This window comes from Pan paniscus, chromosome 21 (assembly GCF_029289425.2).
Source record: "Pan paniscus chromosome 21, NHGRI_mPanPan1-v2.0_pri, whole genome shotgun sequence".
Classification (NCBI taxonomy): Eukaryota; Metazoa; Chordata; class Mammalia; order Primates; family Hominidae; genus Pan; species Pan paniscus.
In genome coordinates, this window is record NC_073270.2 from 51,058,899 (window position 1) to 51,086,069 (window position 27,171).

Sequence of the window (27,171 nt, forward strand, 5' to 3'; positions counted from 1 at the left end):
TTTAGAAAGTACCAGGTTTTATTATCTTTTTATCAAAAAAAATCAGTAACAGACAACAGTGTGAGAGGTGCCTACAGAGGAGGTGCTCACTCCAACACAGCCCAAGGGGAAGGGCACTGGGGGCAGAAGAGGACCCAGCCAGCTGGGACCCTGGGTTGCAGTGGTGACGGGAGCTAATGGCCACTGGTGCAGCAAGGGAGGGTGGTTCCTCTCACCGCAGCCACTGGGGTCAGGAGGAGACACGACCTGCCCAGGCTAAGCCACCAGGCCTCCCCTCTCAGGAGAGGGAGGGTCCCAGACAACAGGCCCCAGCTGGGGCCTCATCAGCCCTCCCCCATTCCCCCTCCTCCTACCCAGGGAGACAAGGGTCGTCCCAGCACAGCTGAGGCTGTGACTCGTTAAGCCAATTTATTTCTCTAGAATAGTGCTGTCCAACAGATGGACATGCTCTCTGCTGTCAGTACAGTAGCCATGAACCACATACAGTGACGCCTCTAGAAACGTGGTTAGTGCAACTGAGGAAGGAATTTTTAATCTTATGTGATTTTAATTGGCTTAACTTTAAACAGCCGCATGTGGTTACTGTATTGGATAGCACAGCCCTAGAGCCTGAAGAAAGCAAACCAAAGAACACCAGCTGGGTCCCAAACAGAAGGCAGAAAGGGTAGAACCATCCACCTCAACTATTCCAGCCCCATCAGAAGGCACCAGGAACAGGGCAAGAGAAAAAGGCAAAAACCCACCCAGCCACATGAAAATTCACTCACTCAACCACCCAGCAACATCAAACTGGAAACACCACACTATTTCCTGAAAAAAATATATTTATCTATTTTTCTAGAACCAAGGAAGAATAATAATATATTATAAGAACACAGACACAAATATCCCACCATCCCCTTCATTATATTTTGGGATCTGCTAAAAAAAAAACTATGTTTCGGCAAAAGCTATTTTATAAGAGGAAGCAGCTTCAGAAAGGGCCAAGGCCATGAGGAGCGGGGTTTAAAGTATAAAAAAAAAAACTGGGGAAGGGGTTTAATGAAAGAGAACAAAGAGAGAAGAGGGGAAGGGAGGCCCTATCTAAAGCTATAAATAGTAAAAAAAAAAAAAAAATTAATAAAAATCATCTCTCCGGCTCTTCTCTCATTTTCAAGAAACAAACAAAAACAAAAACCATTAAATACAAACTTAGCAGGTGCTGTGGAAATGTGCGAGAGAATGAAGACACCTCGGCACCTCCACACTCTTGCCCAGGCAGAGATATACACTCTGCACAAAGGAATGAACAGTTAAAAAAACGAACAAACACTAAAAATAGATTTACAAATATTCTATAAATCCATTTCAGCATAAACTCTCAGCTCTTTTCCCCATCCTCCCCCCCAAATAAAAAAGGTTGATTTCCAAAAGTCACTTGAAAGAGCCTAGAATGGCCCCAGGTATATACCACAGAGACTCCCGTAGTGTGATCACAAGTACCCATTTACAGAAACATCTCAAGGTGCAGGTGGTTCTAGTTCCTTCCCCCATTTCCTGGCAGAGAGACCGGCTGTGAAAGGAAGGGAGGAAGGCCACTGGGGGAGGACCTCCAGCCAGGACTCCACACAACATCCGTTAGCCCCCTGGCTTCAGAGGAGCTCTGGATGAGGCATGGTCAGTATGGGCTTGAGGGCGGACCTAGATTCTTAACTGGAAGTTTAAGAAGTGATCCAATCCCAGGCTTGCCTTCAGAAAGGCCAAGTTGAATCCATTTTTCTGCCAGGGCAACTGAGGCCCAAAGCTCAAGAAGAACCTGGCAGAACAGTAGAAGACAATGTCTCTTCTGAACACTTCAAAGGTAATCAGAGCTGGAGATACTGACAAGTCAGTATTAGGTTGACCTCACCCTACCCTAATGTCCACCCTTCAAAATCCCCTGGCTTCCCTCCCCGCTAAAGTCCAAGCCCGTGCCCACAAGCAAGCTTCACGCGTAGAACTCATTGGTGGGGGCTTTCTTGTAGATGGGTTTCTTGCCCAGGTCATAGCTGCCTTCATCCTTCTTCTTCATACGGTACATGAGCAGTAGGATCAGGAAGACGGCAAAGAGGATGCCCACGATGCCACCCACAATCAGAGCTGGAGAGGAGGAGAGAGAAGAGGCGGGGGTGAGAGCTCCTCATCAGGACCTAAGGATGAACCCCTCTTTCCCCCACTGTCAGTTCTCTTACAACCAGACATCCTCACCATCACCACTGGCTGTGCCAGGCAAGCTGATTTCTTATTAAGTTGACCTCAAGACCCCAGTTATAAGAAGTGGGTCGTTGGCATTTTAAGTCACTGAAGACCACAGGGCTAGTGGTAAGGCCACTCCTTTTTTTTTTTTGAGACGAAGTCTCACTCTGTTGCCCAAGCTGGAGTGCAGTGGCGTGATCTCGGCTCACTGCAACCTCCACCTCCCGGGTTCAAGCAATTCTCCTGCCTCAGCCTCCTGAGTAGCTGGGACTACAGGCACGTGCCACCATGCCCGGCTAATTTTTGTATTTTTAGTAGAGATGGGGTTTCACTATGTTGGCCAGGCTGGTCTTGAACTCCTGACCTTGCCCACCTCGGCCTCCCAAAGTGCTGGGATTACAGGCGTGAGCCACCGCACTCAGCCAAGGCCACTACTTTAACCCACATCTGCCTGAATCTAAAGCCTAGGCTCTTTCCAAACACCAAGCGGACTCCCCTGCAACAGTCTAGCACTAACTGAACCAGGAACAGGAGAAAACAGTAGGCTATGGAAATCCCTGTAGACATATTTATCCTGCAGTCCTTAGCACAGGGCACTCTCTAGCTCTCCCTGTGTGCATATTTACCTATACAGCCTACACTTCATAGACAGGTATGTACATTCAAAGTGCACACATGCAGAACATACTAATTCCAAACTCTTATGTTACAATTACATATAGAACTCAGTAGCTAAGGCCTGGTTTCCACTCCTACCTCTCCTACTTCCTGGCTGTGTGATTTGGGGCAAGTTTCCTTCATCTCCCTACTGCAAAATGGGAATAGCCATACCTTTCTCATACATGTCCTAAGGATTAAATAAATTAATCCACTCAAAGTGCTTAGAACAATGCCTAGTGCATAGCATATTCTCAAGATTCATTAACTGTAAGGGTTTAAGGTTTATATCTGTGTCCCGAACCCCCTGAATCAGGTGTGCACAACAGGAGGTGCTTAATAAATGACACTTTCAGGCTCTGAGAGGAGAACCTGCCTAGTGTCTGGCAGAGATGGGCTTCTAACGGTGAGTGGGTCTGGCCTGTCCACTCTGCCAGGTGGCCTGAATGACTCATTCCTGTTTGCTAGGGGCAGGGATGCTTCATAGAATCCCTTCTGTGGCAGATTGAGTCCCCTAATTCGGTCTTACTTGGGCTAAGAAGATTAATTTTCCATCCCTGCACACACTACAAATCTATGTACACAATGGGGACAGAGTGGCACAGAGGAGTCAAGCAAGGTTCTTTCTTGGGTAAAATCCTATGAAAAAGCAACAAAAAAGTACCCCCAGGAGGTGCCAGAGAAAGCACATGGAATATCAGGCATCAACCCCATTCTTGTCTCTATCACCTTTCCCTCTGATGACCCCAGTTCCTCCACGAGTTCCTGGGTCTGCACTGGGATGCCCCACAGGGTCAAGTTTCAAGCACAGGCTCAGAAGCTGACTGTGGTCCTCAGTCCAAATGCCAGGTCTGCCACTTCCAGCTTTGTGACTTCGGATAAGTTCTTTAGACTAAGTTTTGTGTTGTACGGACTCAATGAGGGGCACAGGAATCATACAGCATACAGCAAGCATTTAATAAGGCTCCTGGGTGCTGATTAAAGCTTCTGGAATGGGGGATTCCACCACACCAGCTAACAATATAACTTTTCACATGAGGCTCTTAGGCTTGTATAATTCTCAAATGGAAGATTAAAGAAATAACCTGGCTTCAGTTCTTTTCTTACTATGTGGCCCAAAGCCTGGGCCTCAGTCTCCCCATGTATAAGAAGCAGGTGCTTGGATTAATCAATGGTTTTCAAATTTTTCTTTAGAAGCAATAGCACCTTTAGTTAATTAGAGCAAAACCTTATGCAAATCCAAAGTCTTATGCAAATCTTTTTACTTCTGAAAGAAAAGTAAAAAGAACTTTGGCTCAGATACCAGGAAGCCAGGGTCAGGTCTGAGGTGGGCCCAGTCACCAGGGGCTGTGCTCCCAGGAACCCTCTTTACAAGAGGCAGGTGAGACCTTCCATCTGTCCTGGATGAAGTCAGCTCTGTCCCTATAGCTCAAGCCTCCTTGGAGCTGCTGGCCCTGTTGATTCCCAGGAGACAGGAGTTACCCAGCATGGGCCCAGGGTGCCCACTTGCCAGGCCGGTTCATCCAGGCTGGCCCTTGGCCATGACCTTGGGGAGTTCCCTCCATCCCTCTTGTCAACACCTGGGACAAAGCATTCCTCACCATGCACATTCCAGTAAAGAGCTCTCAACTGAGGCCAAATCGGAATAGCCCTTTACAGTGTGCAAAGTTATTTCATATTTTATTTTTCATGGACTCATTATATCAACCCCAGAAGGTATCACTGTACCCATTTTACAGATAAGGAAACCGAGGCTCATCAAGTTCAAAAGCTTCTCAGCCAAGGTCACAAGGCTGCCAAGTGATAGAGTAGGGGGAGGGGAAGCTAACCCAATTTGAAGGAGCCTCCAGACTTACAAGGGAAATTAACTTTTAATGATTAACTCCCAGATGCCAAACTTATACAGTGAAAGTCCTTTGCAAAATAAATGAGAAGGACTTAAGGCAAAAGAATGACTCAATGCCTATTTTCCAGAAGCCTTTGATAGGCGCTTTTTCCTCTCCCTCCACCAGGCTGCACAGTCAGAGCCACCCCATAAGGAAGGTGTAGTCTTTCAATGTTCTAGGGCAACCTGAATGGGCAAAAGGAAGGGGCACCAAGGAGCCTCATGGCTGGAGGCATCCCTGCCTGCAGGTGCTCTCCCCCGCTGAGCCCCATTCCACCTTCAAGGCATCTTATAAGCAGCATGGGGACTTACCTGCCAGGACCTCCGTTCTCTCAAAGATGTTGCTGCCCTGCACAGTGCTGGACATTGACACTTTGTTGGACACATCCTCACTCTCTTCAATGGGTGAGATTCTCTTGGGGATAACCTCATTCTCCTCCAGTTTCTTGGGTTCGGTGGGGACTTGGCTCCCAGACCCTGCCCTCTCAGGGATGTGGTTATCTAGAGGCACCTGGATGGGCGGAAAGGAGAAGAAACACTCAGCGTATTTTGGAAGAGACTCAGGGCAGGGGACAGGGACATTCAGCCAGGCAGAGAATCTGGTTCTGCCATATTCAGCTGAACCATATGGTCCTGGAGCAGGAATTGGCAACACCGTCTCCACAATTATGCTGCCAAAATCCTTATCCCCAACTTTTTTAGTATATCTGTCCCAAATGAAAAATGAATGCACCCAAGGGAACAGGGAAGCAGGTGCTCTCCTGCACTGCTGGCCACTGGTTATTCTAGAGCAACCACTCTGGAAGCAATTTGGCAAAACCTTAGACATCGCTTGCCCTTTAAGGTGGCAGTTTTGCCCTGGAAACTCTATTGTAAGGAGCTCTTCAGAGACTACGTGTAAAAGATGCTTGCTGCAGCTCCTCTGCCTATGAAGTAGCCATTCTTTTATTCCTTTACTGTCTTAATAAACTTGCTTTCACTTTACTCTATGGACTCACCCTGAATCCTACCTTGTGCAAGATCCAAGAACTCTCTCCCTTGGGGTCTGGATCGGGACCCCTTTCTGGTAACATCTTTCTGGAGAACCACAGAAGGGATGAGATGGAGGAGACCCCTGAATCAAAGGAAATGGACTGCAGCACTGATTGGAGGACTTTGGATATCACCTTTTGTCAGAACTAAGAGTTATGAATGGCCCTCACCATACTGGCCCTTTCTGACTGAACCCCTCTCTACCATGGATACAAGAGGCCCTAATAGTTAAGCAGGAATATCATCACCCTATTCAGCATGAAGAAGTTACAGAAGATGGATCTCTGTCCCTCTGCAACCCTTAGGATTAAGGGTTTTCTTACAAAAGGGAGAGGGAAAATGTCAGGTGTTTGAACCAGAGTGCCTACATCTTGAATAGGGGCTGGGTAAAATAAGGCTGAGACCTGCTGGGCCGCATTCCCAGTAAGTTAAGCATCCTATGTAACAGAATGAGATAGGAGGTCTGCACAAGATACAGGTCATAAAGACCTTACTGATAAAACAGGTTGCAATAAAGAAGCTTGCCAAAAACCACCAAAACAGGATGGCAATGAAACTGTTGGTCTCACTGCTCATTATATGCTAATTATACTACATTAGCATGCTAACAGACACTCCCATCAGTGCCATGGCAATTTACAAATGCCCTGGCAAAGTCAGGAAGTTACTCTATATGGTCTAAAAAGGGGAGGACCCCCTAGTTCTGGTAATTGCCCAGCCCTTTGTTGGAAAACTCATGAATAATCTACCCCTTGCTTAACATATAATCAAGAAATAACCATAAAAATGGGCAACCAGCAGCCAATGCCACTGCTCTACCTATGGAGTAGCCATTCTTTTATTCCTTTACTTTCTTAATAAACTTGTTATCGCTTTGCAAAAATAAAAAAGATGTTTGCTGCAGTGTTATAATTTTAAAATGTTAACAAATTATAAGCCATTTTTCCGTCAATAAAGGGAATCAGGTAAACTATTACGCAGCCTATAAAAATGACAAGAGCATTAAATTATGCAGGGAAATACTCATGACCAGTCTAAGTGAAAAACGCAGTTCATAGAATTATATATATACTTTTTTTTTTTCTTTTTTGGGAGGGAGTCTCTGTCACCCAGGCTGGGGTGCAATGGTGCAATCTCTGCCCACTGCAATCTCTGCCTCTCAGGTTCAAGCGATCCTCCTACCTCAGCCTCCCAATCAAGTAGCTGGGACTACAGGCGCACGCCACCGTGCCAGGCTAATTTTTTGTATTTTTAGTAGAGATAGGGTTTCACCATGTTGGCCAGGCTGGTCTCGAACTCCTGACCTCAGGTGATCTGCCCGTCTTAGCCTCCCAAAGTGCTGGGATTACAGGCATCAGCCACTGCGCCCGGCCTATATATATACTTTTCTATCAATGCTAGGAAATAGCTATAAATGTAGAGAAAAGGAGTTGGTGTTGACGGTGACTATCCCTGCAGGGAGGATGGCCTACCAGCAACCTACAAAATGAGCCTGGGGCCAGATTTGTTTGTTTGTTTGTTTGTTTTAACACAGTCTGGCTCTGTCACCCAGGCTGGAGTGCACTGGCACAATCTTGGCTCACTGCAACCTCTGCCTCCTGGACTTAAGCCATTCTCCCACCTCAGCCTCTCAAGTAGCTGGGACTACAGGCACATGCCACCACACCTGGCTAATTTTTGTATTTTATGTAGAGACAGGTTTCATCATGTTGCCCAGGCTGGTCTTGAACTCCTGACCTCAAGCCTCCCAAAGTGCTGGGATTACAGGCCTGAGCCACCATGCCCACCCCAGGGCCAGATTTTTAAAAAGCCTTCCCGCATAGTGGGGTAAGACCCCTCACTTATTCTGCCTATGGGGGCTGTATTTTCTGCCTCTCCCAATAGGTCTGCTATAGAGGAGCAAAGTGGAAGAGGCAGAAGCATGTAGCTACTTACCAAGGGATGGATAACTTCAGGGCCGATCATGGAGTCTTCCAAGTCATCTGTAAGGTCAGAATAGCTGTGTGAGTGAGGTCCATTACCCCAGAAAAATGACCCCTTCAGCCAGGACTGGTGGGAGCTCCACCTTACAACCAGCTTCCAAATGCTCAATGTCCAGCAAGCGAGCTTCCCCACCCCTACTTCAGTCATCTCATCTGTAAAATGGGGCTCCTCAGACCCACCCCCTGGCTCTTTCACAGGAATGTGTGAGCTGGCAGCTGGGCAGAGGCTTCATCAGCTCTAAACCCTTGCTCTGCAAAGTGTGGATCCAAAAACCAATAGCAACACCTGAGAGCTGGTTAGAAATGTAGAATTTCAAGGCCAGGCGCAGTGGCTCACGCCTGTAATCCCAGCATTTTGGGAGGCCAAGGCGGGCAGATCACTTGAGGTCAGGAGATCGAGACCAGCCTGGCCAACATAGTGAAACCCCGTCTCTGCTGAAAATACAAAAATTATCCACGGGTGATGGCACGCGCCTGTAATCCCAGCTACTTGGGAGGCTGAGGCAGGAGAATCACTTGAACCCGGTTGGCAGAGGTTGCAGTGGGCCAAGATGGTGCCACTGCACTCCAGCCTGGGCGACAGAACAAGACTCCGTCTCAAAAAAATAAATAAATAAATTCCCTCCATACGTATTCCTAAATACATTTTTCCCAATAATGGGCTCGTAACAATATATCATTAACACCTTTCCATTACAATGCTTAAAGAGTTACATTATTATTTTAATTACTTCTATTCAATGAATTTCATTTATTTTCAATAGTCTCTTACTGTTGAATGTTTAAAATGTTCTTATCTAAAAATATTGTCATGATCAGAAAACATTAAAGCTAATATTTCACTTATTTAAAAAGAGTAAAAATAATTCATTGGTTAAAAAGAAAAAGAAGAAGAAATGTAGAATTTCAGGGCTGACTGAATCAAAATCTACTTTTTTTTTGAGACAGAGTCTCTCTCTGTCGCCTGGGCTGGAGTACCGTAGTGCCATCTCGGCTCACTGCAACCTCTGCCTCCTGGGTTCAAGCGATTCTCCTGCCTCAGCCCCCCGAGTAGCTGGGACTACAGGGGTGCGCCATGACACCCAGCTGATTTTTGTATTTTTAGTAGAGATGGGGTTTCACCATGTTGGTTGGCCAGGATGGTCTCAATCTCTTGACCTTGTGATCCGCCTGCCTTGACCTCCCAAAGTGCTTCAATTACAGGTGTAAGCCACCGCGCCCGGCCAAAATCTACATTTTAACAAGATCCCCAGGGAATTAACTTTTGAGAAAGAAAACTCTAACTGCAATATTAAAACATTTCCTGGGCAACTATGTGAGATGACGGATATATTAATTAACTCCACTGTAGTAACGTTTTTAGTATCTATATGTATCCCATAATATCATGTTGTATGCATATAATGAAATTTATTTTTTTTTTTTATTTTTTTTCAAGACAGAGTCTTGCTCTGTCACCAGGCTGGAGTACAATGGCGCGATCTCAGCTCACTGCAACCTCTGCCTCCCGGGTTCAAGCAATTCTCCTGCCTCAGCCTCCCAAGTAGCTGGGATTACAGGCACTTGACACCACACCTGGCTAATTTTTGTATTTTTAGTAGAGACGGGGTTTCACCATGTTGGCCAGGCTGGTCTCAAACTCCTGACCTCGTGATCTGCCTGCCTTGGCCTCCCAAAGTGCTGGGATTACAGGCATGAGCCACCGTGCCCGGCCATAAAATTTATTTTTTTTTTAAACCAAACACACACGTACTGAGTGCTTGGTAGGTGCCAAAAGCTTTAAGTCAGTTCAGTCCCCACAACACTGATGTACTATCTTTATTATTCCCATTTTACAGATTAGAAAACTGAAGCTCAGTTCACACAGGATGGAGGCTTGAACTCAGGACCATGTGACTCCAAAGCTAAAACTTGCAAAGCTAAAACTTGCAATCATTAACACCTCTCTGCACATAGGAGGGACACTTATTAGCTGTCTGGCCTAGAGGCCTTGGGCCCTTCACCCGCCCCCACCCCCACTGAAGCAGGGACTTGTTCTTGGTTTCCCAACTACATCTCTGCCCACTCATGCCCCCTCCCACCCCATCCCCACTTCTAAGCTGCTACTTTTCCTTTTTTGTTTTGAGACAGGGTCTCACTCTGTCACCCAGGCTGGAGTGCAGTAGCATGATCTTGGCTCACTGCAGCCCCAACCTCCTAGGCTCAAGGGATCGTCCCACCTCAGCCTCCCAAGTAGCTGGGTCTCCTACAGGTGCATGCCACCACATCCAGCTAATTTTTGTGTTTTTGTAGAGACAAGTTCTCACCATGTGGCCCAGGCTGGAACTTTTCCTTTCAAAAAAAGGAAAACACTCTATGGGTCCTCCTTCCCCACTCCCACCCTGTCCTGCCACCCATCCTACCCTCACCCCACCCCCACCATGCCCTGCAGAAAAGAGAAGAGCCTATGAGGACAGGTTCAGGCTGGAGCTCAGAAAACCCAGAGCTACCAATGACTTCAAAGCAGCAAACAGCTTGTCCCCAGGGGCTCTCAGGGATGGAATAGGTTAATCCATTACTTTTGTTTCCCCTTTTTTTGAGAAGGAAGAAGGGCACTCTAGGAAAAGTCCCACAAAAATCCAAGTCTCAAGGCATGGTCACCCTCCTGGCTGGTGAAGCCACCACTCCCTCCAGCTTTGTGCCTACGCCTGCCCACCACACCTTCCGTACCCAGATCTCCAGAGCCAGACAGCTCAAAGTCATCAGATTCCTGCCCGGGCCCCACTACATCCTCATCGTCTGGTAGGGCTCCGGAGAAGTATCGGCCTTCTAGGAGGTCCTGGGGGTCAATGACCTCAGTCTCTCGGATCTAAGATAAAGAAAGGAGACACATCAGCCAACATCCCCAGTGCTCCATGACAGCTGATGCCCAAAAGCTAGTGAAGTGGGCATTCAGAAACTAGAAAGAGACCAGGCCAGGGCCTGGAGACCTGCATCCTGGATCCCACTCTACCTCTAACTCACCGCGTGTCCTTAGGCAAGTCTCTTGCCCATTCTGGGCAAATAAAAATAGTACATGAGGCTGGGCACAGTGGCTCACACCTGTAATCCCAACACTTTGGGAGGCGGAGGCAGGCAGATCACCTGAGGTCAGGAGTTCAAGACCAGCCTGGCCAACATGGTGAAACCCCATCTCTACTAAAAATACAAAAATCAGCTGGGCGTGGTGGCTTACGCCTGTAGTCCCAGCTACTCGGGAGGCTGAGACAGGAGAATTGCTTGAACCCGGGAGGCGGAGGTTGCAATAAGCCAGGATCACGCCATTGCACTCTAGCCTGAGCTACAGAGTGGGACCCCCATCTCAAAAAAAATAAAAACAGTAAATGAGGTAATAATCAAATTATTAATATGGCTAGATATCCTTTACCAAGCACTTGCTGTGTGCCGGGCTCTGTTTTAATAACTCTGGAGGCATGTTATTCACTTATTTTTACAGCCGAGGGAGTCATTTTCCTTTGGTGACACAGCTGGCAGATGGAAGAGCGAGGATTGCATACGCAGGGCTGCCTGACTTCAGAGCCAGGAGTCTCCATGCACAGGGCCCTGGGATGCTACACTCCAGGGCTCTGTGATGCAGTGGCAGCTGATTCACACAGGACAGGGAGTGGGCTGCTGGTTCTGGTCTTGCCCAGTCCAGGATACTTTTCCCAGCTGAGTCAGTCTGGGCTGGGACAGACAGGGCTGCCTCACGCACACCCTAAGACAGCCTCAAGTCAGGGCGCTGCCCAGACCTGATGACTCAGGAGTGCACTCCTGGATTCAGTCTTGCCTTCCAAACATCTCCCACAGATCTACTCTGCTGCCAGCACCATGCAGACACTGAGAGGCACAATCCCTACCCTCACAGACCATCCACTCCAGGACCCATAATCATCACTCAGCCACTACCCTGTGGAGACACAGCTGATCAGGACAGAGTCTCAGGTCCACTCCCACCAAACCGCTTGCCAAAAGAAAGTGTCAAAGGTCCCGGGCAGCCCTACAGTACATCAGTTACCCTGCTCCCATCCTGTAGCTCCACGGAGTGGGAACAATGTACCCTCAAGAGCACAGGAAACATTTGGATGCCCATCACCCTTCCTCCAGCTTCTGGGCTCAGGCTTCTGTTTGCCCAGAGAACAGCAGCTCTGAGCAAAGTTCATTATTCTACTAATTAATTCAAACATTAAAGTGCCTAGTATTTGCCAGGAGAGTTGGGGTTTTTCATTAAGTTCAATACACCATGCCCCTCCCGCTGAAAGACATTCCCATCTTCTCCAGACGCCATAACTGCAGGAGCTGGGGGTCTGCTTAGAATCACAGAATGCCAGGACCCAAGGAGCTCCTGTCCTCCCGTTTCACACAACTTGAATCTGAGCCTGGAACAGGGCAGGGACTTGCCCAAGGTCACACAGAGCGTTCGCTACATAACTCAGGATAGAAAGAGGTCAGGTCTCTGTTTCGGACACCCCAGGCAGTCCTTCACTCAGCTGAGACTGCCATTGACAAAGGAGGGTGTCTGAGAAGGAACATCTGTCCCTAAGATAAGGTTATTATCATTGCAGGAGAGGCCCAGGAAAGCTGCTTCAGAGCCACTCCTGTACTCTCCCCACTGGGCTTCTGGGGAGAGGCAGGTGGAACCTGACCCTCATGCCCCCTCTTCCACCCCCACAGAGGGAGAATGCTGGATTCTCGGAAGGGAGCGGGGTCAGGCCACAAGGAAGGCAGTGGCCAGGAATCACTCTCTCCCGGGGAGCGGGGAGAATGCTGAACGCTTGGCACCCGTGGGGGTGGAAAGCCAGAGAGGTTAAGTGCTGCTCAGAGATGACTTCATGACTCGGGAATCAGGAGCTGCCGGGCTGCTGGTGCTGGAATTCAAGCCCCCGCACATAGCCCGTGCCTGTGGCTTTGGTTTGGCAGAGCAGGAGGAAGGCTCCTCATGGCTGCCCAAGTGCCTATACCTAAGGGCAGGGTCCCTGTGCTCCTACCTCCATCTCCTGTGGCAAATCCCCCAAGAACCCAAGTGACAGGCCTTAACCAAGCACACAGCCTGTCTAGGTCCTTTTAATAGTCCCTTTTTGCAGAGATGGAAACAAGGGCTCAGAAAAGTAAAGTCACTTGTCCAAGGCCACACAAGCAGGAAGTAGCCACACTGGGCCAGAACCCAGGCTTCACTGACCTGGACATTTAACCACAAACACATAAACACATGCATGAACACATATGTACACGGGGTCACCAGCCTGCCCCAGGCTCCAAGGGAGCCCTGTTAAGTAGGGGGGTCAAATCCAGCCGGGAGAAAGAAAGAATGGTACACTTTGGCCAACTGTTGACCAGGTCAAAGTCCTCAACAGGGGCTGTAGTTCCATCAGGAGACTTGTCTCAGGCTGAGAGACCTTTTCCCACCCCTCACTGCCCCCAGGAGCCATGGAAGGTAGTTTATGCATCCAGCCTCTCTTTCAGTATGTGAAAGTGCTAAGAGGTATTTCAAAACAACCCATGGGATTAGCATGCCCACTGGCTGTTAGGAATTACCTCCGTTTTACATTAGAGAAATGAAGGCTATGAGCGAAAGTGGGGCGTGAAGATCTTGCAGCCAAGTCAGCAGCAAAACCAAGGCTGAAACCAAGATTTATTCCCAGTTCAGCCCTCTTTGTGGGCACCTGTTCATCCTTAACCCTTCATTTTTATACTCAGTTTCCAAAAAAGAAACTAGTCTAGTCTAAAGTCACCCCGGGGCTCTGTGGCACTGCTGGGATTCGATCCTATTCCAAAGCTCTGAAAAGATGGAGTCTTCAAAGGCTGCATTTAGATGAGCCCAGGATTTCCCTCCTACAGCAAGTCAAGGGGCTGGGAAGAAACTTCTTCCAGCTCCCAGTGGTGATAGGAGGACACAGGGAATTAAATCTCTCCTTGAGCTCTGGAAGCCCCCTCTCTGCCCTGTTTTGGTCCCTTCTCCACCCATGACCTCTGACAAGAGGGAAGGAAACTCCAAAGTGGACAAGAGCCATTTAGGACTAGGCCAGCAAGACGGGACCAAGCCCCGTGGGATTGTGGGCAATCACTCTTTTTTGTGTAAAGGTTGGGAAGGCACCAACGGTCCTCCTCTCCTCCGCCCTCTTTTCAGATAAAGCCCATTGAGTCTGGGGTGACTTTGAAGAACCAGGCCACCCAGCAGCCAGGCCCAGCCCTGACCAGAGATGGACCCCGCCCTGCTCCTGGCTAAGAATGTGGTCTGTTCTCCTCAGCTCACCCCACCTTTGCCCAGGCATGTGTGTTCGTGTGTGTACATGCACAGGCACCCTCTCTGGGCTCTCAAGTCTCCTTGTATCTTTGTCCCTTTCATGAACACACAACAGAAATTACCAACTAAATAAGACAGTGGTGGCTAGGCACAGTGGCTTAATCCCAACATTTTGGGAGGCCAAGGTGGAAGGCTCACTTGAGCCCAAGAGTTTGAGATCAGCCTGGGCAACATGGTGAAACCCCATCTCTACAAAAATTAGCCAAATGTGGTTGTGCACGCCTGTGGTCCCAGCTACTCGGGAGGCTGAAGTGGGAGGATCACTTGAGCCCAGGAGTTCGAGGCTGCAGTGAGCTACGATCGTGCCACTGCACTCCAGCCTGGGTGACAGAGGAAGACCCTGTCTCCAAAACATAAAAAATAGGGCAATGGGCCTAGGTCCCACAGACTCTGCTGGCCCTGTGGCTGGTGGGGATCTGGGATTAGTGCCTGGGGGTTTAGAGATCCTACACTCTTCCCCAGACTGTTGGGGAGAAAGAAGGGAGGGGAAGTGCTCTTTTGTTCTACAGAAACTAACACCTGCCAACAGAAGGTATCTTATTTTATAACCTAGCAAACAGACAAGACAAGGGACTTTGCCAAGGTCATCCAAGCAGCTGGCAGCAGAGATGGACTTAGAACCTAGGTCTCCTGGCTCCCAGACTGGAATTATCTTCTCTCCCCTTCCAGGGTGTTGGCTGCCCCTAAGGGTCTCAGCAAATCCACAGGCAGCAGCTGTCATTACAGTTATACTCCCCATCTAGTCTTTTGGCTATAGGCATGAAGCTATGAAAAGGTCCTGTCCCAACCCTATCCCCAAATCCTATGGCTTCTATCACCCCAGGAAAAGCATGAGTGACTAAAAGGAGTATCCACTACATGCCAAGCACCATGCTGGGTACTTTGTTTATACAAGTTCATTTAAATGGCAAAATAGCCTTGCAAGGTGCTCTACCCATTTTGCAGATGAGAAAACTGAGGTTCAGCTGAGTCACTTATCCAACGTCATGCAACTAGAAACCTAGAGCTGGCATTCAAATCCAGATCTTCCTCAAGAACACGTCCCAACCACAACTAGGCTTCTCACTGCCACCCACTCTTCACTTCTCTCCAGCCTAACCCGCCAGTCCACAACACACTGGCTGGACCAGGGCTCCAGGGCAACCCTGTCCCTGCCTAGGAGTAAACAAAGGTGAAAGTGATATCACTTAAACAAAGGAACAGAAACTTGGCTGGGGCACCAGAGAGGAGTTCAGGGTCAGGGCTTGGATAACTGTGAACTAACGAGAGCCTCCCCACACCTGGCTCCTCCCCAGGGGGGGTAGGGTCGGGGACACACTTGACCCTTCTTTCAGGAGGCAAGACCAGAAGGGTAATAACTGGGCAAGCCAAATTTAGTGGGGAGAGGGGATGGTGAGTACCTGGGGCTCCAACACCTGGACCCACCAGAATGATTTCTGGCAGGAGACCCCCAGCAGCGTACACTACTCGTAACTGTTCTTCCCCACCCCACCCACTTCTTAAGGGCCAGACATTCCCCAGAATGGCTAAAACCTGGGGCCCACAACTGTGACTCTACCACCCAGAGTGGTTGTGCATCAAGGCAGATTCACAAGTGTGAGTTCTGCCACTTCCTAACTATATGAGCTTGGGAGTTTATTTCATCTCTGAAATCCTCAGTTTCTTCTTTTGTGACCAGGGCTGGTAGCACCTTGCAGGGTGATGAGGATTAAGAGGAATGCATTTGTGTGTGCAAGGGACCCAGCACGTGATCAATGAATAGTGGCTGTGATTAACCCCCACCTGCCTTCCTCCTGGCCAGTGGGATTAGTGCTCAAAGGATCAGAGGCCTGGGAAAACTTGCAGAGGCAGTTCTGTTGCTGGAAGGAAGGTAGCCTGGGGACAGGGAGATGGTGCTTTGTAAACTGTAAAGGAATATAACCTATAATGGGTTATCATTTTGCTTCTGAGCCCAGAGACTTTTCAACAACCAATCAGGTCCCTTCAGACTGTGAAAAAAAGATGCAGAGATAGTCAGAGACCTGCCCAAGACACAGCTTTGACCACCTGTCCTAAGCAGACAGAGGTAAAGACCATTTTTATTTTCCCCGAAGGTGCAAATGACAGTGACCAGAAACACCTGAAATTCTACTTGGGGACCTGGGTCCCCAGGGACAAAATAAATAAATAAAAATCTAGAAGGTAAAAAGAAACTACACACCAATCCATGGTCTGGTGCTCTGGTGCCTGAATGGTTAAACCAGGTCTGGGGGTGGGGGTGGAGTGAGGGTTCAAATGTCGCCTTCAAGGTCGGGTTACTCTGAACACAATCACTCAGGAGAGAGCCAGGCCTGGCACTGCCCGCAACCAGCTTTTCACCAAGCCCCAGGGCAGCCCATTCCCACAGCAAGAACTCCAGGATCCTAGGGTGCCAGCTAGAAATGGGGGAAGGGTTCAGGAGCCTCTGGATGTCTCCCTGCCAGGAGCTGACCCAGCACCCTTGTTACTAACTCCCTGGATGATCGTGGACAATTCCCTTCTCTGAGCCTCAGTTTTCCAATCTGTAAAAGACAGGTCTCAAAGAGACAAGCCTCCCTCTGTCCCAGCCCAGTAACCAAGCTGGGCATTGCTCCGATTACCGGTGGAGACAGCCAGGAGGGGGCTGGCTCCCTCAGGGCCTCAGAGACAGAGGTGCATTGAAGCTGGAGCTTGTAATCTAGGCAGCAGATCCGAAATCCCTGCTGGATATGAGGGCTAGGGAGGCTCTCGGGATGTAAACAAACCTCCTGTGTTCTCAGAGCAGAGTAGAGAGCCCACGCTGCAGCCTTATCTCGGCTGATTAGATCAGCCCTGGGTGCTGGCTTCCTGCCTCTTCCCAGCCTCCCTCACCGCCCCCCAAGGAAGCCATCCTCCAGACCAGGTCAGTCTGTCCCACAGACGGCTCCGGCAGGGCTTCTCCAAGGCAAGGAGTATCCCCACTCTGGGTAGCCGGGCCAGCCATGTGCCACATCTGCCCCCACGCCCAGAGGCTACAGTGACACCGCTAGTCCCCGCAGTCCTGGCCACTGACTGCTGGGCTTCACCAAGTCACTGTTTCCACACATACCAGCCTCTCCCTGCCTCCCCTTTCCATTACCCCAGGTGTCACCTGACCAGCAGCCTCTTCTACTGTGCCAGAGAAAACTGGAGCAGCCGAGCTCCCTGGCCTGGAAGACGGGGGAGGGGTGAGATGCAGCCTGAAGGGGTGGGGGCCGCTGAATAGGAAGGTCTGGGCTGAAGGTGGGGGTTGGGGGAAGCAGGAGGCAAGAACAAGGCTGGGAAGTGGGGGAGGGAGGAAGGATGGATGTAGAAAGGTCAAAGCCAGAAAGAACTGCTGAGATCAGAGTGCCCTTTTGGGGAGTACTGCAGCCCTCTGAAAAGGATAAAAAGGTCTAAACCCCAATAACTGTTAACTCTGAGTTTACATTTTCAAGATATGCACAGACACCACCTCCCCAAAGCCAAACTCTGGCCGGGTTAAGAACCCTTGTCTAGGTGCTAATAAAGCCAGAACTTTACAAGTTTGCCAAACAGCGATGATGACCTTTGAGTGCCACAGGTGTTTTATAGAGGACACTGGAGTTCACATCAACAAAGTGACATATTAACTGTGTGTGTCCCTGGGTGAGCAGCAGAGCTAGGACGGGGGCTGGAGTTTTCTGTACCCTCTTTTTCAGTCACCCAGCCTTCAGCAGATGGGACCAGAGAGGCCCCAGTGAGGTGCAAGAATGTGCCCAAGGTCACCACTGTGTTAGTTAATGACAAACCAGCCCAAGAAGTCAGGCTTATTCTTCTAAGGTTAAATGAGACCCCAACTGTTGACATATGTGTTCTCTCTCCTCCCTCTCTAGGGCACCATGCAGTGAAAGCATACGAGAAACTGGCTTTTCAGAACACTGTACCTTTTCTGTCCACCAACACCCCACCCCTCAAAGTGCTATTTGCAATCACTCAGCCTCCTTAAGGGTAGAAACTCTGCCCCTCCAGCACAGGAGGGTGACCCCAGGTCCTGGACAGTGTCCAGAGTGGTCCGGTACCCTTGGCAAACCCCCTGCCCCCTCTCCCTCCAGGCTGCAAACTGTTCAGCACGAGGCTCCAGCAAATCCCAGCAGGAGAGGTGGAGCTGCCCAGAACTGGTTCTTGTTTAAACATAAACCCATTCGATAATTAGCAAACAGCCCACTTCTAAGATAAACAAATAGGAGATTTGGACTCCAAAAGCCCCACCCTAGATTTCTCCCTTCCCACCTCCCAGCTGTGGGGGTAGATAAGGGGGATAAGGGGGTTGGAGAAAGCTTTCCAGGAGACCTGGGCTCAGAATCTTCAGAGATAGGACCCCCTGGCATGAAGGTGGCCTGGGCAAGGAAGGGAACTGTCACTAAGTAACACCTCCTCCCTACCAGGCATGGTACTAGGTGCCTTTATTTACAGCCCTGTCGTCTCCTTTAAGCTTCGCCACACCGGTATCATGATCTTCTTAACAGACCAGGAGGCTGGGGCTCAGAGGTGGAGTAGCATGACTGAATTCATGTAGCCAGTAAGAGGTGGACTTCGCACGTCTGGAGTTAGGTCTGTGTAACACCAAGCCAATGTTTCAATGCTCTCTGGCCAGCCCCAGGAAGCAAAGAGGGGTCCTCACAAACATCAGAAAATCCTGGGGTCACACCAAACCTGAACAGTACCAGCTTTTGCTCTATGAAAAAATGCAGGTCAGTTGCAGCCTCAGTTTTGCCTTAAAGAGGGAAAAAGTACTACCTGCTCTGCAGAGGTCGAAAGCCCAATTTTGAGGACTGGCTGCACAATGTACAATGTCAAAGTCTACATGCAGGCAAGGGGCTGTGAAAGTGCAGAACCTAGTACAAACATGTCCTGTATGTCCCCTCAAGGCCCTGGACACTGAAACAATGACTCCCAAAGGACGAGGTAAAACTCTGAGCTCATTCCAACACCCCCACCACAGAGCTGTCCTATTAGCCAAGAGTTTGAAAGGAAATGGGTGACTCAGGCAGGCTACACTAGCATGCAGTGACTCACAGCGCTCGGTCCAGCCCCTTACCCCAATTTTAAGCATTCATTTGGAAATCACACTCGCCTGTCCAGTCCGGGAGGTTGAAGGACAGCTAGGAGCCAACTTCTCCCAACAGGGAGCTGGGGCTGGGAGCCCAGCCTGGCTTCCCCAGCTCCTCATTCAGGCAGGCTCAGCACTCCAAGTCCTTGGAAAAGCCCTCTGTTTCTAGGAGCTGGGGATGGCAGGAGCTGAATGTCCCCGCCCCCCCCACCCCAACTTCTCTTCTGAGACTGGGATTTGTTTAGACTCTTCACCAAGGAGGCCAGCAAAGGGCGCCTCCCCTCATCAATGGGCTCTCCGGGCAGGAAGGACCCTTAGAAGGCAATGGTCCAGCCTCCTTATTTTAGAGTTGGGGACACTGAGACCCAGAGACAGGGCATGTTTGCTCAAGGTCACCCAGCAACGCAGAAGTAGGACCTAAGGTATCTACCTTCAAACCCAGCAAATTTCCTCATCTGGAATATTCTGAGGACACTCAAACCAGACACCTTGCCCTATCAGAAGGACCTGGTTCTGACCTTAGCAAGCCACTGCATTGTTCCGAGCATCAATTTCCTGTAAAAATAGAGAAAATGGTACCTCGCAGTACTGGGAGATATTCATACTAGCAATAAATAACATTAATGAACCATTTAGAATAAAGTTATATGCACTAATTTATTCATTCATACAAGCATTTCCTGAGTACAAACTAGGGGACAGGTATTTCACAAAAACAAATAGAGCAGAGTTCCTGCCCTCGGTGTGTGGGGGGAGAGAGGGAGGGATTCAGAATTTGGTGGAGTACGTTAATTCCCTCAAGTTAATTCCTTCAAGAGAGAGACCTCTTTTGAATAGCAGGTACTTAAGTTATTAATCAAATTGAGAGATGGAAAGGACTCTGGAGGCTACCCTGTTCAAACCTTTCATTTTAAGGTGGGGGATGTCAGCCCAGCGGGGAAAGAGGCCTGCCCCCAACCTCATGGAACCCTCCAAATCATGGCCCAAATATTTTCCTGGGTGTTTGATAACTCCCTGGGCTCGAGAAGTCCCAAGAGCTCTCACTGTTCACTCAAGGGTCCTAGAAGCCCCTAGGCTTCCGCCCCCACCCCAACTCCCATGTAATCAAGAAGAGGACGCTGTAGAAGACCAGAAATGTCCTTAAGCTAAAGTACACTTGATAGGTGGGGGACACTTCCCCACAGCTGCCTGGGCCTGGGGCCAAGTCAGTAGGCTGTGCCCCTGGGTAGGAACACCTTTGGGTGGAGGGGACTCCCAAAACAAGGCTGCCTTTAATTGGCCTGAGAGGGAGTGGCAGGAAGGCAGATCAGGGAATGCTCCCAGCTGGACAGGAAGAACTGGTTTAGTATAGCAAGCCCAGCCAAACAGAGGAGAGGACAGCTGGGTACTGTGCCTGGGTTCCCTTCCAAAATATGGGGGTGGTAAGGGGAATGATGGAACAGTGGGGGGAACACCACCCACAATGGGAGGGCTACTAGTCAGAGATCCTGGGGTCCTGGATGCCCTCTACTAACCCAAAGTAGTACCATTTTACCTCTCACATTTGGAAAGTGGGCATAATAGAATCCCCATGTGATAGGTCTTTTTGTGAGGACAAAATGCACCAGATCTGTCATATAAAAAGTACTCTATCACTCCTAACTGCTATTAGCAAAGTCCTTCTCCCTGGGCCTCACTTTTCTCTACCTGCAAAAAGAAAAGGACATGCTGGTTCATCTCTTCAGTCCGAGCCAACTGTGACTATGTCTGATTTTTCCAACCACAACCTAGAAAAGAGGGAGGGGATAGGCCAAAGGGGAAGCCCTGTGCCCCAGTTACAGGCAGGAGGTCTGTGACATTAGCCAGGAAGGGGAGAGCTGAGGTCAGGATGAGACTTGACACCTATCTCAGGAAGCAGCTGCCCAGGGCTGATGTCTCCTGCAGCTGATGGGTCACCCAGGCAGGACTGACACAGTCCCCTTCCCCCAAACCACATCCTTCAGAATGCCCCCAGGACACAGCTGACTGCTCAGCACCCTGAAGCACCTGAAGGCTCAGCAGCCCCTGGGAGGAAACTGGCATGTGACTGGGCACACGGTGACCTCAGCAACCTCCTGGGTCCTTTCCTCTTTTTCCCTGTACTGCCTAGGTGGTATCCCTTCAGATGCTTCCCCAGTTGCTTGACCCGACACATCCTTCAGGGCCTAGTTTAGAGCACTGTGCTAGAGGCAGGAGGCTTGGGTCCTCAGCCACTAACATTTTAGGCAAGGTAGCCTTTGGTTTAGGTTAAGTCATCACCTCACTCTGGCCTTGTTTCCTTCCACCTCAGAATTCCTTTGCCTTCCAGCCTAAAATCTCAACCTATTCTAAACCCGTCTTTAGTTACCAACGATGGGACACTTGGAGTAGCACAAAGAGTAGAAGTTAAGCTAAAGCAGAAACTTGAAAGCCTGGCTGCCTAAATTTCAATCTGACTCACCCATTTATTGTGTATTAACTGTGTGACCCTGGGCAAGTTACTTAACCTCTCTAGCCTCAGGACCAGTTTAAGAACAGTACACAGTAAGATTGCTGTTGGAATTAAGCTCCTTGATATACCCATTAGAAAGTTATTAGAGCAATGTCTGGCCCCCCCACAAAGGCGCTCCATGTTTTCAATCATCATGGCATGCCTGGAATTGTGCTGGAAGTATTGCCTAGGGTCTCATTCATTCCTCAAGAAGAGCCTGCAGGCAGAATCAACCTTCCCCTAAGTAAATTCAGAGGAATAGGAGCCCCAAGGCTTTCAAAGAAATTAACATTAATGGTTAAACTGCAAGGACTCACTCGCTCTGAAAACTGGGGCTAAAGGGCACAAAGGGGGCACAAAGCTCAGGCTGTGGGGGACAGATTGCCTTCACCAGTAATTCCCATGCCCCCCAACTTCCCAGATGAGATTGCCCCCCTCCTCCTAAGCCGGCTGCGGGCATGGATAGAGCTTCTGCTGGCCCAGGGACAGCTATGACGGAGGCCAGTGGACAGTGAGAAGGAAAGGTTTCCCTGGGCTGATTGAGGCCTTCTCTCCCCCCCCACCCCCTTCACCTCACTCAAGGTGGATGCTTCAATTTTCTTATCTGCAATTGAGAAAAAATGAACACACTTCTTGCAGAAAGCAGAGGCTCAGCTCCTGGCTAAGTGTTGAGTCTAAACCATTCCTCTCCTCTGTCCTCGAAAAGAGCAGAGTCCCCAACTTTCTAGAAACCCTAACGCAGTAGCAGTCCCCTCTTGCCCCATTCCCTCAGACCCTTGGTGCAGTATTGGGAAGAGATTCAGAAGGGCAGGACTTTGCCCTAAGTCACAAGTCAATGACAGAGCTGGGGCCAGAACTGAGGTTAGGGCTCAGTTCTCCCTGGTGTGTGAAAGAGGGCCTCGCACAACCCTAAAACCCTCCCCCTTCCGAGTACACGCAGCCCCCCGACCCCCAGGGCCATCTCGGATCCTAAAGCTGTCTGCTCTGGGCGCCCCGAGAGCGAGGAGGGGATTCAGCGCTCCAAGCCTGCCCCAGGGTCACCAGGGAAGGGACGAGGGTGTGGGAGTTGAAGAGTTGACACCGGCTTAGTCACTAACGAGCCCGTAGCCCGCGGCGGGGCTGAGGCCCGGGGAGGCGGGAAGAGCAACAGGCGAGGGGCGCACGGCGCGTGAAGCCATCCCGGAGCTGGCCCGTGACCCCGGAGCAAACTTTCCAACAAAGTTTCCCGGGCCTCGGTGTCCGGTTAGGGGTGGCGTACCCCCTGATCTGCCCCCCCCATCCCACGCTCCGACGAACAAAGGAGGCACCGGCCTGCGCCCCCGCTTCGCCCCCAGCCTGGGAACCTCCAAGCACCCACCGACTCGGCGAGTCCGCCAACGAAGAGCAGCAGCAGCGCGAACAGACGGGCGGGGGCCATGGCACCGCGGACTGGAGAAGGCGCGCAGGCTGCGGCGAGTGGCCCCGGGCGGGCGCGCCACCCGTCTTATAGGCGGCCTACCGGCCCCGCCCCGGCCCGCCCCCGCCCCGCCGCCCGCACCCCGCCCGGAATTCCCCAGTGGAAGCGAGGCCTGCGGGGCACTGCGCCCGCCCGCGGAGTTGGAAACCCCAAGGGACCCGCCCTGCCCGAGCCCGCCGGCTCCTACTCAACCCCTAGTCCTACCCTCCGGGAGCTCCAACTCCCTTTATTTATTTGACCCACTGCCAGGCAGGTCCCCAGAGATCACTGCGGCTAACCCCATTTTATAGTTGGGGAAACTAAGGCCCAGGGACGGGAAGGACTTCCCGAGGGTGTTGAGTTTAGACCAGCCTTCAAACCGGGTGTGCTCCCCTCTGAAGACACAGAACTTCCCAAATGGGATGTGAACAGTGTTAAGACAGGGGACAGCAAACTATTCTGTAAAGGGCTAAATATTTTAGGTTTTGCGGGCCATACGATCCCTGTGGCAACTATTCAAACTCGAACGTCGTAGCTCAAAAGCAGCCATAAATACTAAAGGAATGAGCGCGGCTAGGTCCTAATAAAACATTATTTATAGACACCGACATTTGAATTTAATATAATTTTCATGTGTCACGAAATATTATTATTCTTTTTACTTTATTCCCAACCATTTAAACATACAAAAATCGGCTGGGCTCTATGGCTCACGCCTGTAATCCCAGCACTTTGGGAGGCCGAGGAATAGGAGGATCCCTTGAGCCCAGGAATTGGAGACCAGCCTGGGCAACCATAATGAGACCCCCATCTCTACAAAAAGTTTTTTAAGAAATTAACCAGGCATTGTGGTGCACCCCTGTGGCCCAGCTACTCTGGAGGCTGAGGTGGGAGGACTGCTTGAGCCAGAGAGGTGAAAGATGCAGTGAGCCATGATCGCTCACTGCACTCCAGCCTGGGTGACCGAGTGAGACCCTGTCTCAAAAATAAATAAATAAATAAATAAATAAATAAATAAATGACATTTTAAAATAAAAATGCAGGCCGGATGCAGTGAGTCATGCCTGTAATCCCAGCACTTTGGGAGGCTGAGGCGGCGGATCGCTTGAGCTCAGGAGTTTGAGACCAGCCTGGCCAACATGCTGAAACCCCGTCTCTACAAAATACAAAAATTATCCAGCCATGGTTGCCTGCGCCTGTAATCCCAACTGCTCTGGAGGCTGAGGCAGGAGAATCGTTTGAACCCGAGGGGCGGAGGTTGCAGTGAACTGAGATCTCCCCACTGCACTCCAGCCTGGGCAACAGAGCAAGACTCCGTCTCAAAAAAATAAAAAATAAAAATGCAAAAACCATTCTTAGCAGTGGGCTGAACAAAAATAGGCGGTGGGCCTCAGCCACTCTGAGACCACTCTGACGCTGGTCTCAGAGTGGCTGACGTCTGTTCTAAGGGCTTCATCTGCCAGATTTTGAACTTTTTCAAAAGTTTGATCTCTCTGAGAATTGGTCTGCAAGTTTATTTCCATTCTTAGGGTCAGCTTCCACCCTTTATAAGAGAAAGTTGTGTGTCCTCCTTACCCTTCATCCTCCTAACAGTGCATTGGTTGGAGCAGGTTGGGGGAAGAAGTGGAGGGGGGTGCTATATGGAGACTGTAAAATTCTCTGGGTCCCCAAGCACACGTACTGTTGGAATTATTGCAGGGTGTGAAGGTGGGCATCCTACGATGATCGAAGTACAAAAGAAGCCTAACCCTGTCTCTCCCTGACTTATGTATAAATCTTTCTAAGGGTGTAACATAGCCTTAGAAGTAGGACATTTTGGCCACTGTTGGCATATTATGAATTCATATACTTTGTGGAGTGGAGAATTGGTAGTGACTTCCCTTTTTCCACCTCTTAATTATTATCAAAGAATAAAAGTCTCTTGTGGCAGAGAACCTTGGCAGTAAAGCAAACTTCAAATGCTGACCACGGGGTTTCCACAGATTTAAAGGTAAGCAATGACTTTCAGTGGTTTTTAACATGCTTCCCTAGGATTTGGAACAAAACTGAGAAAATGAAGAAATCTCATGCCAGAATAAGAAATCCTTTTGCAAGTTAAATGGTTTGCAATCTTTGCTTTCCACAAAATTGCAGGGGGGCCTAATCTAGTTGTCAGTAGATAGATCATTAAATATAGAATAGATAACTGTGATTTTAGTTATCTATTGTCACATTGTTGTAACAAGAGTTCTTCTGTTCCTACCAACTTTTATAAGTTTCTCAGCACTTACAGCCAGTGGTGTGCTGGTAAATGTTTGACAATTGGCTAGGGGAAGTGGCGAGTGCTAATTTGCCAATTTCTGTAGTGTAAATACTACCAGCATGGCTGATTTCAAGCTACCAATGAGATGTCACTGAACATGGAGCTGGGAAGATATATTTCTACCACACAGATACAATAGGTGCAAATAATCTCAAAAGCATGGATAACAGTAAAGTGTAGTGAGACAATTAATAAGTGATGAGTTTTGAGTATTTATTTCCTTTATCGTTTTGTTTTTGTTTTTGTTTTTTTGAGACAGAGTCTCAATTTGTCACCCAGGCTGGAGTGCAGTGACGCAATCTCGGCTCACTGCAACCTCCGCCTCCCAAGTTCAAGCGATTCTCCTCAGCCTCCTGAGTAGCTGGGACTACAGGCACACACCACCATGCCCGGCTAATTTTTGTATTTTCAGTGGAGACAGGGTTTCACCATGTTGGCCAGGATGGTCTCGATATCTTGACCTCGTGATCTACCCGCCTCAGCCTCTCAAAGTGCTGGGATTACAGGTGTGAGCAACTGCACCCGGCCTCCTTTGTTTTTAATATAATTGTATGTTCATATAATTTAATTTTTAGTAATAGTTACGTTTAACAACTGGCTAATGACATAAAAAAAAAAAGCAACAAAAAAAAAAACAGGATCTCTCTCTGTAGCCCAGGCTGGAGTGCAGTGGCAAAATTATGGCTGATTGCAGCCTCGACCTCCCAGGCTTATGAGATCCTCCCACCTCAGCCTCCTGAGTAGTTGGGACTAGACATATGCCACCATGCACAGCTAATTATTATTATTATTGTTATTATTATTATTATTATTATTATTATTATTTTGGTAGAGACAGAGTCTTACTATGTTGCCCAGGCTGGGTTTGAATGCCTGGGCTCAAGCAGTCCTCTCAACTTAGCTTCCCAAAGTACTGGGATTACATGGCACCCAGCCACAAAATTTCTAAAAATTGACTTTCATGAACCACTACAAGATGGCTTTAGCACACCATGGTTTGACAGCTATAAAAAATGAAAAATAGGAATAAAATTATTGCTAAAACCTGTTTCATTCTAGCCATATTCGTTGAGGTGTTTGTTTGTTTGTTTGTTTGTTTTTGACAAAGTCTCACTCCATCACCCAGGCTGGAGTGCAGTGGCACAACCTCTGCTCACTGCAACCTCAGCCTCCTGAGTTCAAGTGATTCTTGTGCCTCAGCCTCCCAAGTAGCTGGAATTACAGGTGCACATCACCACGCCCAGCTAATTTTAGTATTTTTAGTAGAGATGGGGTTTCGCCACATTGGCCAGGCTTGTCTCAAACTCCTGACTTCAAGTGACCCGCCTGCCTCGGCCTTCCAAAGTGCTGGTATTACAGGCATGAGCGACTATACCCAACCTCATGGAGGTTTTAGTGAGCTAATTGGAGAGAAAAATTGCCACAGCCACCTAATTAAGACAGGTATTTCTAAAACAACTTTACTTTTTCTACTTAATAATTATTTATCAAAGTTTGTAGGACTGGTTTAGAGAGTGATGTGATTTGGATGTTTGTCCCCTCCAAATCTCATGTTGAAATGTGATTCCTAATGTTGGAGGTGGGGCCTGGAGGTGACTGGATCCTGGGGCAGATCCCTCATGAATAGTTTAGCATTATCCACTTGGTGATAAATGAATTCTCACTCTCAGTTCACGCTGGATCTGGTTGTTTAAGAGTCTGGGAACTCCACCTTCCCTGTCTCTTGGTCCTGCTGATGCCATGTGAGATGTCTGCTACCCCGTTACCT

General features: G+C 49.2%; 1 protein-coding gene across 1 annotated transcript; it reads right to left on the reverse strand.

Moving 5' to 3' along the window:
• On the reverse strand, positions 1-23,148 carry SDC4 (syndecan 4). Its single transcript, XM_003825958.6, has 5 exons — positions 23,024-23,148; positions 10,480-10,618; positions 7,724-7,770; positions 5,069-5,267; positions 1-2,118 (listed from the first exon to the last, which is right to left on the reverse strand). The coding sequence occupies exons 1-5, from the start codon at positions 23,081-23,083 to the stop codon at positions 1,967-1,969; spliced, it is 597 nt and encodes a 198-aa protein (XP_003826006.1). The 5' UTR covers positions 23,084-23,148; the 3' UTR covers positions 1-1,966.
• Between the last annotated feature and the right edge of the window lie 4,023 nt (positions 23,149-27,171).

Coding starts and splice junctions, on each gene's coding strand:
- SDC4 (XM_003825958.6), bottom strand. CDS start 23,083: ATGGCCCCCGCCCGTCTGTTCGCGCTGCTGCTGCTCTTCGTTGGCGGA. Junction 7,771..10,479: donor GTCTGGCTCTGGAGATCTGG/GTACGGAAGGTG, acceptor CTGACCTTACAG/ATGACTTGGAAGACTCCATG. Junction 2,119..5,068: donor GAGAACGGAGGTCCTGGCAG/GTAAGTCCCCAT, acceptor CCTCCTCTCCAG/CTCTGATTGTGGGTGGCATC.